Source organism: Poecilia reticulata, chromosome 9, assembly GCF_904066995.2.
Source record: "Poecilia reticulata chromosome 9, P_reticulata-male-v2, whole genome shotgun sequence".
Taxonomy (NCBI): Eukaryota; Metazoa; Chordata; class Actinopteri; order Cyprinodontiformes; family Poeciliidae; genus Poecilia; species Poecilia reticulata.
In genome coordinates, this window is record NC_088838.1 from 26765319 (window position 1) to 26781167 (window position 15849).

A 15849-nucleotide genomic window follows, 5' to 3' on the forward strand; every position below is an offset into this window, starting at 1 on the left:
AGATTTCCACAAATCATCTATTCAAGTATTTCACTCTGTTTGACCAATGATCCTTAAGTAAAGAGATGGCAAAAAAATAAATTTATATAAGTTTTCCAAGTATGTCTGCTAAATAATAAATTGTGTTTGAACTTTTCAAATATTAGCTAACTCTGAGCAAAGGTCAGCAACATGGACAGAAACCTAAACTCATGCAGATAAATTTTAAATGCCAAAAAAATATATATATATATTTTCCAGGCTTGAAGATGTGTGCCTGGTTAAAGAAGTGACTTTAGATCACTTCTGTACATAACATACTTTTGCTTGTATGTTTTCTCTGGGCATCATAAAGGGTCAGTTAAAGAGGAGACAGTGTTTGTGTTTAAAAATTAGGGCTTTGCAGCTTTTCTTCCACAAGAACTCAGAAATCTACTTGGACCTCCTCATCAAAATGACACCAGAGAGTGCGTGTGTGAGTGGGGGGGTGTATGTGCATGCGCTCTCATATGTGGGTGTGAGTAAAATGATAGCCCACATGTTGACACATGAGCGAGAGGAGACCGCTTAGCTCTCGAGGCTTGATGTGGATGGGGGAGTCAAGGGATGAGAGCAACGGGGGCACAAAGGCTGTTTGTATTTCAAACAGAATTCTGATCTCAGGAATGTACCTTTAGGCCACAGCCGTGAGCTTCCCACTGCAAACAATGCACTCAATGTCAGTTACGGCTGGCTAACGCAGACGCTGCTGGCGCTATTCCAAGCTCCCAACTCGTCCAAAATGATGGATACAGGAAACTCAATACCTCGGGTGTTCATCCTCACTTTTCCCTGCAGCACATAGAGGGAAACACTTTGAGTGCTGACAAAGGACTTGCAAACACCCTCGTCTTTTTTTTTTATGGTTTTACTATAAATTTATGGTAAAACATATAATTCTTTTTTTTTTAACTAGTCATTAATGGTTTAAAAAAAAAAAAATTTAAAAGAACATACTAATCTTGCGTCAGCTGTAAGAAAAGAAAAGAATGGAAAAGAAGAAAGGAAAAGAAAAGTTTTTCATCCTGCGGACTTTCATAAGGGAAACTAGAGCGAGGTTAAATCATCTCTTTCGTCTGAGCATCTGTGTGTGCAAACCAGATGTGTTGCACAGAAAGCTGAATGCTTTTACACTGAGGGATCAATTAAACCAGAATTCTTCCCGCAACAGTCCAATTAAGCGATAAACAAAATAAAATTAAAAAGAAGCTTTGCTGATTCTCAAAACATTCAAATTAGATTGACTACATCTAATTAATGTGTAAAATTCAGCTCAGCTGCCAGTGCTAATTAAATAAAATGAATGATGACAGAAATAATAGAGAGTTATTTGTGAATCAGCTGTGTACATATTGACATTGTTTGGTAAATGTACTAAGAATATTCAGATTGTTTCTTTTTGTTTCTCCCCCCCATTAATTAAGACAAAAGTATTTTATTTAGACATTAAAAAAGTATACACTAGCTAAAAACAAACAGCTAGTGTTTATATAATGAACAATAAATACAATTGCAAATGAGTTAAAAAAAAATCAGCAGAAATAAAATGTTTCCAGCATCAATTCAATACTGGGTATTCTCTCATGCAAACTACCAGGTGAAAATAATGCAGTGTAATGTTTTTATGTCTGGTTCTCGTCACCATTTTGACTGACTGACCACTCTGGCAATTGCCTGACCACACTGTTGCTCTGCTGTTTCACCAAACCTGGAACTATCAGTATTTTTTCTAAACACAGGAAACACCAAAATTATTTTCATTTTATTTCTTTGTGGATTTGAAAACTGGCTCAAAGCTTTTCTGCTCAGCTACATTTATCTTCTATTATGAAGCCACTGAAGAAGCTCGTACTGCCGTTAACATTTACTTTTCTTTAACATACCAAATACCCCTGAATCAGTGATTCTGTTTCTGTTTTTTAGTCTGTATGCTCCGTCTTCTCAAACTCCCAGCCACTCATGGCAGATGGTGGCTCACGCCGAGCCAGGTCATGCTGGAGGTTTCTACCTGTTGAAGGGGAGTTTTCCTTCATGCTTTCGCTACATGCACACTCATTATGAGGAAATGTTGCAAAGTCAACAACACAATCCAAAAGATTGTTCACTGTTGCTACAAGCTTATCCAGGAGGAGGGATTTAGGCTGATGACTTGATGCACTCTGATGCGTTTCCTTTGGTAGAAAACTTTAACCAATCTAAACTTGACTATTATTTGATTAACTTTTTTTGTTTTTTTAGCAAAATGCCTATGAAATTGTAACTATATAAATCAAATGAATTGAATTTGAAGAGACAAAAAAATAGCAGATATAGTTTGACACACTGTCATGTATTGTATTTGAAGAAAAAACTATTAATGCTGCTATTTTAAAAATGACAAGAACTTTCTGCGTCCTTCAAATGTGAAGATTTCTTCAGTTGTCAAGTGCACCGAAGCCCAGCAGAACAGAGAAGTTGAAATGCGCCCATGCTGTTCTGTCAGAAAAAGGAAATATCGGAACACAGGAAATGAGTTGGCAGGAATTATCCATTCAAATTGCTTCCTCTTTGGGATTTCAGACACATGATAATGGCCAGTGATAAGTTATTTGGAACACAACCAAACAAGATTAAGAATTCATTTCCTTCCTGATGTCTGCCCTATTAATTTGCCTCCATTTCATTTGTCCTCTTCCGGGGATTTGTCTTGATTTGTTCGGTTTGGAACTCCAGAGTGACGCACAAGTGATTAAAACCTTAATACTTGGCAGCAAATGGCCGAAATCTGTAAATACACAGCTTGTTTTTAACATTTGTAGCAAGTTGCAAAAGCCGTGAACTGTTTGTTGAACACTGCTGAGCTGGGATTTTCCCTGCAGTCTTGAACATCAACAACACTTGCTCTCTTTTCCTAAAATTAACACTCTGATACCTATAGCTTAGTTTTTTGGAGGGAATTAACCTCATTAATGTTGGTTAAGGTGCAATTCAAAGTAGGCTGTTCTGGTTTACCTGAAACTGTAAGAAGTAGATGGATCCTGCTTCCACCAGACTGGGTAAAATGTGAAATGATGTGTTATGGATAGGGGTGGGTGATCCTTTAATCAGTGAGATTAGAGTCATCCATCATGTCAAACAGGCAAAGATCCACCTGACCCTCTTATCACAGTTCACTGCCTGTAATTCAGACAGGATTTACCAAAATACATTTTGAAAATAAAATGGTTTGCATAAAAAAAAAAATATATATATATATATATAGTTTGTTTAGGTTTTCAACTTGAAAAAGTAAATATTGCATATTTATTTTGATGTAAAAAAAAGTTTTTTTTTTAAATCCCAGCGGTATTCTCTCTCCCAGCATCACCAATCTACATGGAAATCTTCAGAAACTGACCTCATGTCAAAGCTATAAATGGAGGTCCGAGTCAGGCGAAGGCAGTCCCAAACACAGATGGTAGGAACAATGTTTTAATCAACACTTGAGGAAAATTACGCCCAGTCACTCAGAAGATTTAGCGAATGATTTTAGGGAAAATATCAGACCCAGTAATCTCCTGTTCTACACAAGCCTATTCACTCTGAGCGATGTTTACTTTGGAATACAAGTAAACCAAACCATGCTAAGGATAAATCCCTATTCCTCATGTTAACCATGTATGGTCATGTATAATAAATTCAAACATGCTTTCTAATTAGGCCTAATGTCAGACTAAAAGTACCTTAATAACAATCTCTAAGCAGATACTACAGCAGACAATAATTTTTATTAAATTCCCCATTTCTGAATCAAAAAACAAAATTATGTCGTATTGTGATTTTAAATGTGTTTTTGTTAACTGTAAGCAGAAAATTGTTAATAGAAATAAAAGTTTTAAAATATCAGTTTGTGTATAAAGTGTGGACCGAGTTACTGAAATATTTTTTTCAATAACATTGGAATTTATTAATTATGATCGTATACTGTGGCCACACACACCTTTTTGATATTACTTGAAAATATTCCATCACCACTGGGTGTCTTGTGATTGTTCCTGTTTTGACAAAGTATTTCTTAGCAGAGAAATAAACTATTTTATGCTGTTTTTGTCTAAAGCACACAATGATAACAGATGTAATAATGTAAATCAGAACACTTTAAACTGCAGTGGTTTTAGTGCCAGTAAACATAATAAAAATACCTCCATTTCCGAGCTCATTTGTAGAAAAATTTCATACAGATTTCTTTTCAAGCATTTCCTTGAAAAGCCTCGAGTTTTAACAGCTTGTGTTGTGCCCCTTTGCCCTCTCCTTTATCATGGAAACTGTTGTGATGTCTCAACTCCCGGTGTGGAGCTGCAAAATGGATGGTTGAAGAAAAAGGCTTGAAGGTGGAGCTCAGTCTTCAAGCTAATTCACTGCATTACTTCCATAATTGCACTGAAGTATGCTTAAGAGTATTCACCCGAAAAGACCTGGGTTAGTTTCCACACAGCCTCCACAGACGGCATATCACACTCGCAGCTGTTGAAACATATGCTGCTCAGAGCCTGTATACGTGGCTGTTTGTACAGGCTCAAACGCCTTTCATATCACTGCAGACAAACACCAGCACATATGGACCTACCAGTAAAAGACCTAACCTCCAACATAGACACATGACCCTAATCTTCCAAACACGGTGCAGTAAAAAATAATGTCACAGTGTAAAGAAACAACAAAGCAAATGTATAAAACCACAAGCACTAAAAATTTCCTGCCTGCTGCTTGCCTGCCTTGTAGGAATGATGGATACATGTGACAAAAGTATGTTGCACACAAAACCTACTCAACCACAAGCTTTGTTATATCATAGTTAAATTTGCGGAAATGGTACTTTTTAAGAGGTAAAAGAAAATATGTGGAAAAAATGATCTACATAAACATTTGGTAATCATGAAGTCTCAAAGTCTTGAGACTTTGTGCTGTTGACTTTGCAACATTTCCTCATAATGAGTGTGCATGTAGTCTCCGACTCTGTAACCCTTTCCAGACTGCTAGAGCTCAATTTCTTTATTTCTCATTTGCTCCTGAATTTCTTTGGATCTCTGCATGATGTCAACTTTTTGATGTACTTCACTTTGTCAAGAAGGTCCTATTTAAGTGATGTCTTGATTAAAAACAGGTGTGGCAGTAATCAGGTCTCGGTGTGGCTAGAGAAAGGGAAAGCAGGTGTGATAAACCACAATTGTGTTACGTTTTAGCAAAGGAGGCAATTAATGTTTCACACGGGAACATGTAGGTTTGGGGGTTTTTCTCCCATAACAATTAACATTTTTATTTAAAAACTCAATTTTTGTATGAAAAACATGCAAAACAAAAAAGGACATCAGGAAGGGCACCATTGCTTTTTTCACACCACTGTGTAGAGGAATGACTTTATAAACAAAAAGTTCTTTTGAATAAAGTTTAAAATGTCACTTTTTATTACAAAACTTAGCAATCAGTGATATATTACTTATAAAGTACTTTACAAATGTAGCACATATTTAATTTACATAAGACAAAATACAAAATTTAAAAAGGCAAAAAAAAAGCCTTCACACCGATATGAAAAAGACCAAAACATTAAAACTTTGAAAATCTAAAAACCGAAGGAAATACACTACACCCATAATCAACCAATCACATTTATCTGCATAACACATTTCAGCAACAAAAGACTTCAAAGTTCTTTATATCATAGAAACACAAAAAATCCATAGTCATAAAAAAACACCAGAGAACAACTGAGAAAACTAATAGCAAACATTACATTTTGATGAGGGCAATCACCAAAGTCATTGATTCACATCAAATAAGTTTGTCAATGTTCCATTTATTATGGTTCTAACCAGGTAGGTTTTTAGACTCGATTTAAAGGTATTCAGTGTTTCAGCTGTTTTGAAGTTGTTTTTTTTCTGTAAGTTTGCTCCAGATTTGTGGTCATAGAAACTGAAAGCTGCTTCTCGATGTTTGGTTCTGGTTCTGCAGAGGAGACCAGAACCAGAAGACCTGCAGATTCTGGAAGATTGAAACAAAAGCAGCAGAAGATCTTAAATGTATTGTGGTGCTAAGCCATTCAGTGACTTATAAACTAGCAAAGGTATTTTAAAATATATTCTCTGAGCTACAGGGAGCCACTGTAAGGACTTTAGATGTCCTCTATCTGGAGGAAACCAAATCTTTATCAGTGTACACAAAACATCTGCATAACGTGGAAAGACATTTTGTAATGCAATTATTAGAGATGTGTGAAATACGAGTAGCACTTATGTCGAGGTGACACATATGTACAGCACATAACATGTCTATGCACTGAGCCTGACTGTGCACAATTCGTCATTCAAAGAAACATCTCTTGCAGTCAGTCTTGGATCAACTTGTGTGCACTGCAGTTTCAGATGGAGAAGAATTTGAGCGCAGACTCCAATACCAGTGCAAAAAAAAAAAAAAAGTTCCCCACTGCTTCTCCCTCTGGCACTGCAGTCCACTATAGAGATGTCAAAAAGTGAGGCAGGGAATATGAAACCATAGTATGTTCCCCATTTGGCACGTTCCTGAGGCCCAATGCAGTTATGAGGCCACTTCATAGGAGTGTAAACTGTGTATTTAAAAAGCCGTCATTGTGGGACTAACATTGGCCCTGGCGTAGGCTGTTAGAATAACTGAATGACACAATGGTTTCTTTTCTAAATAAACAGATGTGGGCAGGCTGTTAAAACCTTCATTTTTTTCTCTCTTCCTCTTCTTCTCTTCCCCTCCTCCAGCCCATCTGTAAGTTGCCTCACTCACTTACCCTCTCTCTCTCTCTCTCTCTCTCTCTCTCTCTCCTTTCACTCTCACTGCTTAATTTTGCCTCGCTCTGCTCTCGGTGCACATGTCTAAGAAAGGCAAAGGGCCGATTTCCTTCTGCAGCTGTTCAGCACAGACGGGCCTCTATTCCCGCTTTCTGCAGACAAGTGATACTGGTAGGCTGCTCAGGCTGATTAATTGCTTGTCATACTTAACTCCTGCAAGACCACTGCCCCCTATACATTCCCTCAACACACACTCTTTCCAACTCTTCCTCCTCCCGTTCTGCACATGGAGGAAATGAACTCACCACAATCCTACTGGCACCAGATTCCCACCATATGAACAATTATTCATGAAAGATTACTGTGAAATTCAAAGAGCACTAAGGCTGCATTACAAATATGTGACTTTGAGGGTAACGTCATGTAATGCTTCATAGCTCACGTTATGATTAAAACTCAACATCAGTACAAACACCAGGAAAACAATTTTCTTATCTTCTTTGGATTTTGATGAAATATTCAGCCTGTTGGATAGACTATCACTGCAGCCAATGTCCACACAGAGAATGGTACCAAGGATGCTACAGGTTGCATCAAGCAACCTGAACAAGCACCTAGTGACAGTAGAGAGTCGATCCCATGAAGTCACTAAATGTAGGGGATGAAAAACAGAGTACATGTAGCTAGTTAATAGCTCTTTCATTTGCTCGGTGTAGGCTGCATCAAACAGGAAGTCAGGGTCAAGGGAATCCCTAGAAAGATGCATGAAGTCCTTCCAAGAGAATGTTACAGCTAACAAAAATGCTGGGCCAGGTGTAATTTCTAAGAAGGGGAAAACAAAAGGAGAACATAGAATTAAGGCCACAAGTGCAGAATGCAATTTTTTAAACTTGCAAGACAAAGTAGTAAATTAAGGAAAGGCCTAAGCCTACAGCAACGCAAGTCAAAGTCTAAGATTTAACAAAAATAAAAGTTTTAAGTCCACGTCAAGCTAATTAAAACAGTCTGTGTGTTTGCTTTATGGATAAACTTGGTCCAAGTTAGTATTTTGTGGTAAGCAGTATGAGTACCTGTCATTGAAATTGTGGCAGACTAGATGAGAAAGGATTTGTAAACACAATGAGAACCATGATGACTCAAGTTTACATGTAATTCATTCATCTTTGATTCATTCACTGCCCCCCCCCAAAAAAAGAAAATTCATTAAACGAGTCAAACCTAGACTGAATCAGTCAGCTGATTTCAAACTGTTTGAAATCAATGTGACCTTTTCTCTACACATAACACTTTTACAACAACAATAATCCTTATGTTTTCTTGTTTCAATTGTTGCCTTGTTGGTTAAAAAAAGAAAAGAAACATTTCATGTTATCCATTCCTGTTTAAAAATGTTGTGGAAATACAGTGAAACTGGTATTTTTCCTAAAGATTATGATACTATGAGAATCTTTTCCTGGCCTATGCCTGAAGGAAATTGAAAGGATAAAAGACAGAGATACTCTTTGAGCCTGAGAATGACTAAAAAGTTTCTTAACCGAATTAAAGTAAACATATGAAGCACATGGATCTCTATTATCTTTCAAAGTCTGAATCATTTTTTGCTGGTGTCCCAATGAAGTTGTGCAGGAGTGCATTCCCAGCTGGTTCTGCAATGCTGATAAGGCAGCGTGACTGTCTAGTGACCAAATAAAAAACATATGTCTCACATAGTATCAGAGATACCTCAATCCTCTGTGAACTCTTGACTGCAAAAAGAGGATTATTGGGATAACAATGATGTGACCAGTCCAGAGAGCGTATGCTGAGGATCAAATAGGGGCCATTCCATCAAATTTAAGCATTTAACTTTTGTGGTACATTTGGAGAATTTTAATATTTTAAATTTTCATCCTATTTACATCTGCAGCTGCAGTAGTAGAGAGTTTATAGCAATATTGTGGCTCTGCTCCAGGTCTGAGCGGTACACAATCTGTGGTTGCTTTTTTGCATCTAGAAATGGACAACTGGTGCAGCTTCTATATTATAGTCTATTAACTCTGGATTACCTTCTTGATTTTTACTATTTTTGGGGTATATTTGTCAAAACGTCTGAAATGACGAGCTTTATCATCGGCAGTGTATTGAACCAAGTGATGCAGCTCAGAGAGCTGAGGAAGGAAGAAATCTAAAATAAGAAAAGCATTGATTCAGTTTCAGCTAGAGATATGCCGATCAGGTTTTTTCCTGCCGATTCCGAATCCGATCACCCATGAGGGCCGATCACCTATACCGCTCACATAATTATTATTTTTTTTAATCATAAGCACTACCGGTTACATTATGTGGAAAAAGTAACCATGAATTCACCTCAATTTAGACAAAAACTTGTTTTTAATCACTTTTTCCAAGAAAAAAAACAAAACAGGCATTGTGCAAATTGTACTGCTATTGGTAATACTACCTTTAACAAACTGAAAACATATGAAGGCTCTGAAGAGGCTAAATAATGCAAAGAGCCAAAATGAAACCTCTCAACATTGCCAAAGAAATTCTAGTATAAAACTTAACATTCAAAGGCAAATACAGGATCCATTACAATAAACAATCCAGAGTTACTGAATGAAAACTTCCTGATAGCATGGCGGCTAGCTGATTACTGCTAGCTCTGATTCGCCGTTACTGACTGAGTAATTATGCAGAACAAAGAAGAGATCGATTTTTTTTTTTAGAGATCATCTGTTTCATGCGACAGCGAAAGTTTTAATACTTATGTAAAATGTATTTTTTTCGGCACACCTCTAGTTTCAGTTCCAGAATGGGTGATAGGGCTTCCTGCCAAGGGTGGCATGGTGTAGGGGTAACACAAATTACAGACAGAAGACTTATCTGTCAGTTACTCCCAAAAAAGTACAATAGTTAAACCACACTGGGCTATGAGTTACTTTAGTTGTCAAAACAAAAAACGTCCGTTCTTAGCTGACCCAGAAGCCCAAATACATTTTCTTTTCTGTTCCGAAGTCGACATGTTCATCTACTTTATTAAAAATTCTAGAAAAATTCTTCGCAACACATGTAATGTTTGTAATGTTCCTGCCAAGCAGTGTTTAATCTTCTCCACTAAAATGTGTGTCATAATCACCATAGTTAAAAGTAATCGTTGTGCAAGAACACATCTGTGAGAGAGGATTCAACACCATTCATCATGATGAGCCTGGTGTTTATTGACCATTAATGAACATTAAAGTCTTACTCATAAATTTCACTTTTTCCCCTCCTGAGTAGGAATCCTAATGTTAAACAAGAAACACCTCAGTGCTGATGTTTTGTCACAACATACCCTGTCAGTGTCAGCTTTCAACCGATAACAGCCAAGCAATAACTCTGGTGGGGCCCCAGATGGCTTTGGACAGATTCATCACAACTAACACCCCAGGTCAGCTCCAGGTAATCCATCAGGTTTCTTTACTGCACTTAGTTCAGACTGAGGTTACATCTCCACTGACACAGTTTATGGCTTCGTGTAAACGTGTTGCCCAGTGCTCTGGTGGTGCACTAAAGTAAAGGGCCTCAGCAGAAGTACAGAATGGAAATTAGAGCTGGTATGAAAATGCCTGTAGCCTGTAACAGAGTTTAAACACACATACAAAAATACAAGCCAGCACAGGTTAGATGCTTTTTTATTGTTATGGTTTCTATTTATTCTGTGCTTGGTAAACCTCTTAGCCTATTACTGCATTATATGATGTTGCATTTGACTTAAATCACAGAAGCAACTGATAAACATAAAGCAGTCAACAGCTTCTTTACTCAGCACCCTGAGCGATTTCAAACATGGCAGAGCTGGGAGAAACACGAGCCCAGGACAAGCTCGAGCTGCGCGTATGCTGAGGGTTCCTCATGGCAGCGGGAAAGAAACAAGTGACACAATAGGGGTTGTGACAATACATCCAGCTCAAGAGAGGAGACGGCTCATTATATTGACAGCAAGAGGAAATTTGATCTCAGCAGCATTTTTTGGGTAACCCAATATTTTTTTGTTTTGTTTTGTTTCCACAGTAGTGGAGATTCCACAAATGACAAACTGTGTTGAATTTTCAGGGCAGGTTTGATTAGACCATACATTATGGTTTCCGTTCTTTTCTCAGTCTCTTTTATTGTCGTAACAAATAAAATAAATTCCCAAGTCCCAAATAGTGTTTTAATACATCTCTGTCCAGAGTAGTATAATATTGATTAGGTTTGACTAATCTGATAAATCGGTTTTCATACCTATTGAAATCTAAGGTTGTGCTAATGCAACAATTAAAGAGATACATAAAAAAATATCCTTTTTGCATTAACATGTTCAAACAATCATACATCTAAGGCTGAGCCTCAAAGAATTTCTGGTCATTCCAGTTTTTTGCTGTGAAATCACTAGCAAATTCTTTAAATTATTTTCTACAAAAAATAACTTTCTACTGATCATTTTAGTAAAGTTCAACACTAATGCCCCCAAGTAGTTGGATGATTAGTTATCAAATTAATCAGAAAATTGATTTGGCTTCCCTGCCGCTTTAGCTTCTTCGAGCATTTGGCATGCCGAGATCAGAAAATTGAGGCTGAGCACCATAGAAAAGAAATGTCATTGCTGTAAAATTTGCAGAGCACACGTGCTAAATAAATATATGTGGCAAACGTTGGCCATCTAGTTTAACAGGAAATTGTGAAAGTCGGCAACATGGAAGAAAACAACTTAGCTGTTTCTGAAGGGGAAAAAAACAGTCCTTTACAAAAATGGCACGGGAAGTTTTAACCATTTTAAATTGATTTTAAATCCGTTCCTACGGTATGCCATCACTCAGTCAGAGGCTGGTTTACTGCTTGGTGGGAATACTGTGCGAGACAACTCCCATGATGTAACATACATTCCAAGTATGTGCAATGGGCCTAAAACAAGCAATTGTTTTTAACAAAGGCAAATTTTGGAAGAGTCTGCTTTTACCCAACCGCACCCAGTCTCCTGAGAATTGTGCTGCTATTTTATAGTTTTTCTTGAGACCACAGTCACAAATCATCCAAACATTACTCAGCCAGTGAAACCTAGCCTCTCTTTTACTTTGTGAAACAATGAGGATGAGTTTGAATGTTGTAAAACATTTATCAACACCCCTTTAGTTTCCATTTTAAAGTTTTTGACATTATTTTAGCTGAGTAGGCGATAATTTTCTTTTAAGTATCTGATCAAAGTATGTTTGTCCAAAAAATGTGTGAATCAACCCATTTACTCAGTTTTTTTCCCAGAGATGAATGCACTTTAGCCAACATGTACAACATTTGATGCTTTGTCCTTAAATATATGCTCCCTGTGTGATATCAGATTTTCAAAATGTTGCTAGCACAGTTTCATCCATTAACTATCAGTGCTTTACCAACAACTTACCACTTAATTATATAAATTGGAGACATTGAAAGACTAGATGGTAAAAACAAAAAAAGTTGAGAAAGTGTGGCTTTAATAAAACGTCAGGTTTCAGTGAAAATCTGTATCACAAGTAATTGTTTCTCATCAGCCAGATTTAACATTTGCCTTGAAACGAGACACTCGCATGTCTCATCCAGGTGTGCACCCACAGTTTTTTTCCTGCCTCTACACATTTAAAAGGCCAGGTGTGTCCTGGTGAGTGGCCAAAGGTGTATGACCTTCTGCTCCATCATTTTGTGTTACCTCACACCATTAACCCATGGTCGTTGTTTCAGCTGGTAGGAATGTTATTGTGGATGTGCACTGGCTTGCTCCAAATGCCTTTCATGACCTTTGGATGCCTGTTGAACATCCACCTTCCCTGTATAAAACTGGAAATCTTTTAATCCTATCATGTGATTTTACTCTCTCTCTCTCTGAAAATTCAGAGTAAATATCCACTTGAGAATTTACATTGCATTTTCTTTCCAGGTTGCTTAGAGTTTCTCATTGTATTTATGAAATTATTGCCACGGTTTAAACAATATGTCAGCCCATCTGAAAACATGACTGATACGGGTTCAAATCGAAGAAATGGCACACATGTGATATTTCAGTCCTTTACTCCCTTAAAATGTTTGCATTATTTTCTACACTTAATTGTTGCCTTGTGTTGAAAGTTGAATGTTCTGATTATTAGCTGAATTCATTAGAAAACAGATCCAACTCCCCTCATGTCAGCCTAGGGTAAGCATTTAGCATGTCAAGGTCAGTATATGTTTAGTGCGTCTGCAGCAGCTTGGATCACGAGGAAGAAAACCAAAATCTAAAAAAAAAAATGCCTTACTCTATGAAACTCTACATTCCATATATCAATTTCCATTTTCATAACAGACAAGGCAAAGTATAGATCTCCAGTCCAGTGTGGAACAAACAGGAAAAAAATTAAATTCATGCACACACCAACACTTAAATGCAACTAAAAGTGTCTTCTTAACCTAAAATGAATGTTTTGGTTGGTGGAAGAAAGCCAAAATCCCCAAAGATGCAGCATGCCTGAGCTCAGAGGTCATGGCACCCTTCTGGGTTGAATACTAGATCCATCACCACAAGGAACAGAGAAGCAAAAGGGGACATTTGACATAACGATGGTCATTGCTGAGCCTATCTATCTCCATACATGGAGTCTGGCAGTCTGGCATATAGAGCGCTTTAACACACAGGCAACACTCCCTCATCCATCCTGCACACAGAAGACATTGGATTCATTTGCAGCTGAACAATCTACTCCTTCTTTTGGCCTTTCCTGTCCAGAGTCCAGACACACTCATTGCTGCAATCTGTCTGCTGCGAATGAAGATAAATCGGGCTGTGGTGTTCTCTTTTATCAGTCAACATTGAAGTATCTGAAAGTCTCCCGCTCAGATGACTGAATGTCAACTTGAGGACCTCTTTCTCCCCCCGCCGGCTGATTTCTTTTATCTTTATCCTCCAGATACATTCCTGAGAACATTCAAGGGCATTAATGATAAGAATGAAGCTTCAAAGTTAGAGCACACTGATAATGAAGTGGGCTTTTTATGTTGCAGTGATTCTACAACAGCAGGTCATACAAGGGACTGTAAGAAATGCTGTGTGAAAACATCTAATGCAAGTTGATAGATTCATTTGGAAAGAATGTGAGAGGAGGTCCTCTGGTTAAGGTTCTCCAAGAGCTTCCAATAAAATAATGATGATATTCAGGTCAGTTTATTTATGTGGTGCCAAAATACATCAAATGTCATTTTAAGGTGCTTTAAAAACAGACCCAAATGTGCAGCTATATAGAAACAAATTTGGTCCAAATTCAATAAAAAAAACAAACAAACTAGAAATTACAGCAGGTTTATTTGTAAATCAGACTTTAACCTTTGAGACTTAACAACCCGAGCTATATGAAGAAGTGAATTAAAGTTTCCAACACAGCTTGTACTTCTGCTTCTAATTCTCTTCTACTCTTTCATATAAATGTAAGTTTAAGATTGGTCACATCAGGCCAAAAATGCTTTTAAGTTCTGTATGAGTAGCGTAAGCCAAAAAAAAAAAAAAAACAGAAAAAAGAAAAAACTTGAGCGATATTTGATATTATCTTCAACTCACATCAAATGTGCTTTCCAGAGGTGTTGTAATGTAACGTCTGAAACTCCTTCAACCTTAAACATGTTTTGACAAACCTGGCATGTGGCGTTCATTATTGTTTTGTTTTATAAAAGTATGCAGACGCTGATAACACTACAATCAGTATAATCTTGATGATTCAGACTGAACTTTAAAATGGCTTCACATGGGAAAATGTAACTATTTTTTGTTGCTCTGCAGGGCAGAATGACGGTTCTGACTCTGGAGTTGAGTTGATAAATGAACTGTCTCAGACACACTCAGGTCGAATTGTCTAAGCTTTTCCCAGACTTTAGAAAATCTTGTCACACCGGACGAAAGACACGCAGACAATACTTTAAGCTTAAGATCTTCTCTACATGTTTAAATTAGATCAGAAAAAAGAGAAAAGTTAGAACATGGGGATCACTGCAGAAAATCCAGTGATCCCCATCTTTATTATCTTTATGTGATCAAGTACAAGCTAATATTGATGTGATTCTTCAAAAGGTTATGCTGTTCCCCCTTTACCAATGGTAAGGCTAATCCTTGTGCATTTTAATTAGTGCTTTCTATGAGGTTTCTTCGTTTCTTGCTAAAGTAAAAACTATGCACATCAAGCCTACTGCACGTACAATGCGCTGAATTTTATGTTCCGTTGTGCCCTTAATAAAACATAAATAATAACTTATGACATTAACCACTCTGCCTGAAATTCTTTCTTTTAATGGGCACGCAAAGAACAATCTTTGCTGCGGAAAGACTGCAAAGTCCATGTGAGTCTTTCTGCATGGTCTGATTTCCCCATCAAGCTTCTTTCAAGTGCCTGGACAGAATTTGGCGACAAGCAAGGCCTGATTTACACATCTTCCATTTCCGCTGCTCACCATCTCCCTGTACCTGACAGGAGCAGCTGGACCTCATGACATATAGGCCATGTCATTTCCAAAATTCCTGCAGTGCTGCTCTGCTCTCAGCTTTTATGTCAGCACTCAATATGATGGCCTAATTTTACCATCCCTAGGACGCTCGTGTCCACCCCGTGTAGATGCATATATCTATATATAGTGTAAGCTGACTTTTAGTGCAGTTTGATTTAACCTTTTTTCTGCTTTATGCATATTTTAGGGTATAATGGTGTGTTTTGCATTTCTTTTTTTGAAAGGGTAGAAAGTTCATCTCAACGTATGTCTTGGGTCTATAACTAGTTAGCTTATCAAATAAAAGATTTTGCTGATACAAGCCAGTAGTTTGACATAAATAAAACTTGAAATCCCCAGAGATTCATGAAATCTAGTTTCTATTATACAGATTTAATTTTAGTTAAAAATATATATATTAAGTATAAGAGACATAGAAATTGATAATCCCTTGTAATACATTACTTTTTTATATTTCTCTCATTTAAATGAAAAGTAGTGTAAACAATAATAAAAGATGTAAAAAAAAAAAAAAGCTAGCTGCTGCCTGCGCCGTCAGTATCTGCTGACCAAAAAT

At 37.3% G+C, this 15849-nt stretch overlaps 1 protein-coding gene across 8 annotated transcripts in view; it reads right to left on the bottom strand.

Annotated features, from left to right (window-relative positions):
- Positions 1–15849, bottom strand: part of LOC103469961 (uncharacterized) — a 100287-nt gene that overhangs the window by 46042 nt on the left and 38396 nt on the right. For 6 of the 8 annotated variants that reach the window (XR_014088959.1, XR_014088957.1, XR_014088956.1 and 3 more), the window contains one exon: positions 12823–13719. The exons of the other annotated variants lie outside the window; for them this stretch is intronic. Coding sequence is in view for 1 of the 6 variants with exons in the window: in XM_081610812.1 (XP_081466938.1) it covers positions 13604–13719 (116 nt within the window). In the remaining 5 variants the exon portion in view is untranslated. Of the gene's footprint in view, positions 1–12822; positions 13720–15849 lie in introns of those variants that run through there. 8 annotated transcript variants of the gene reach the window in all.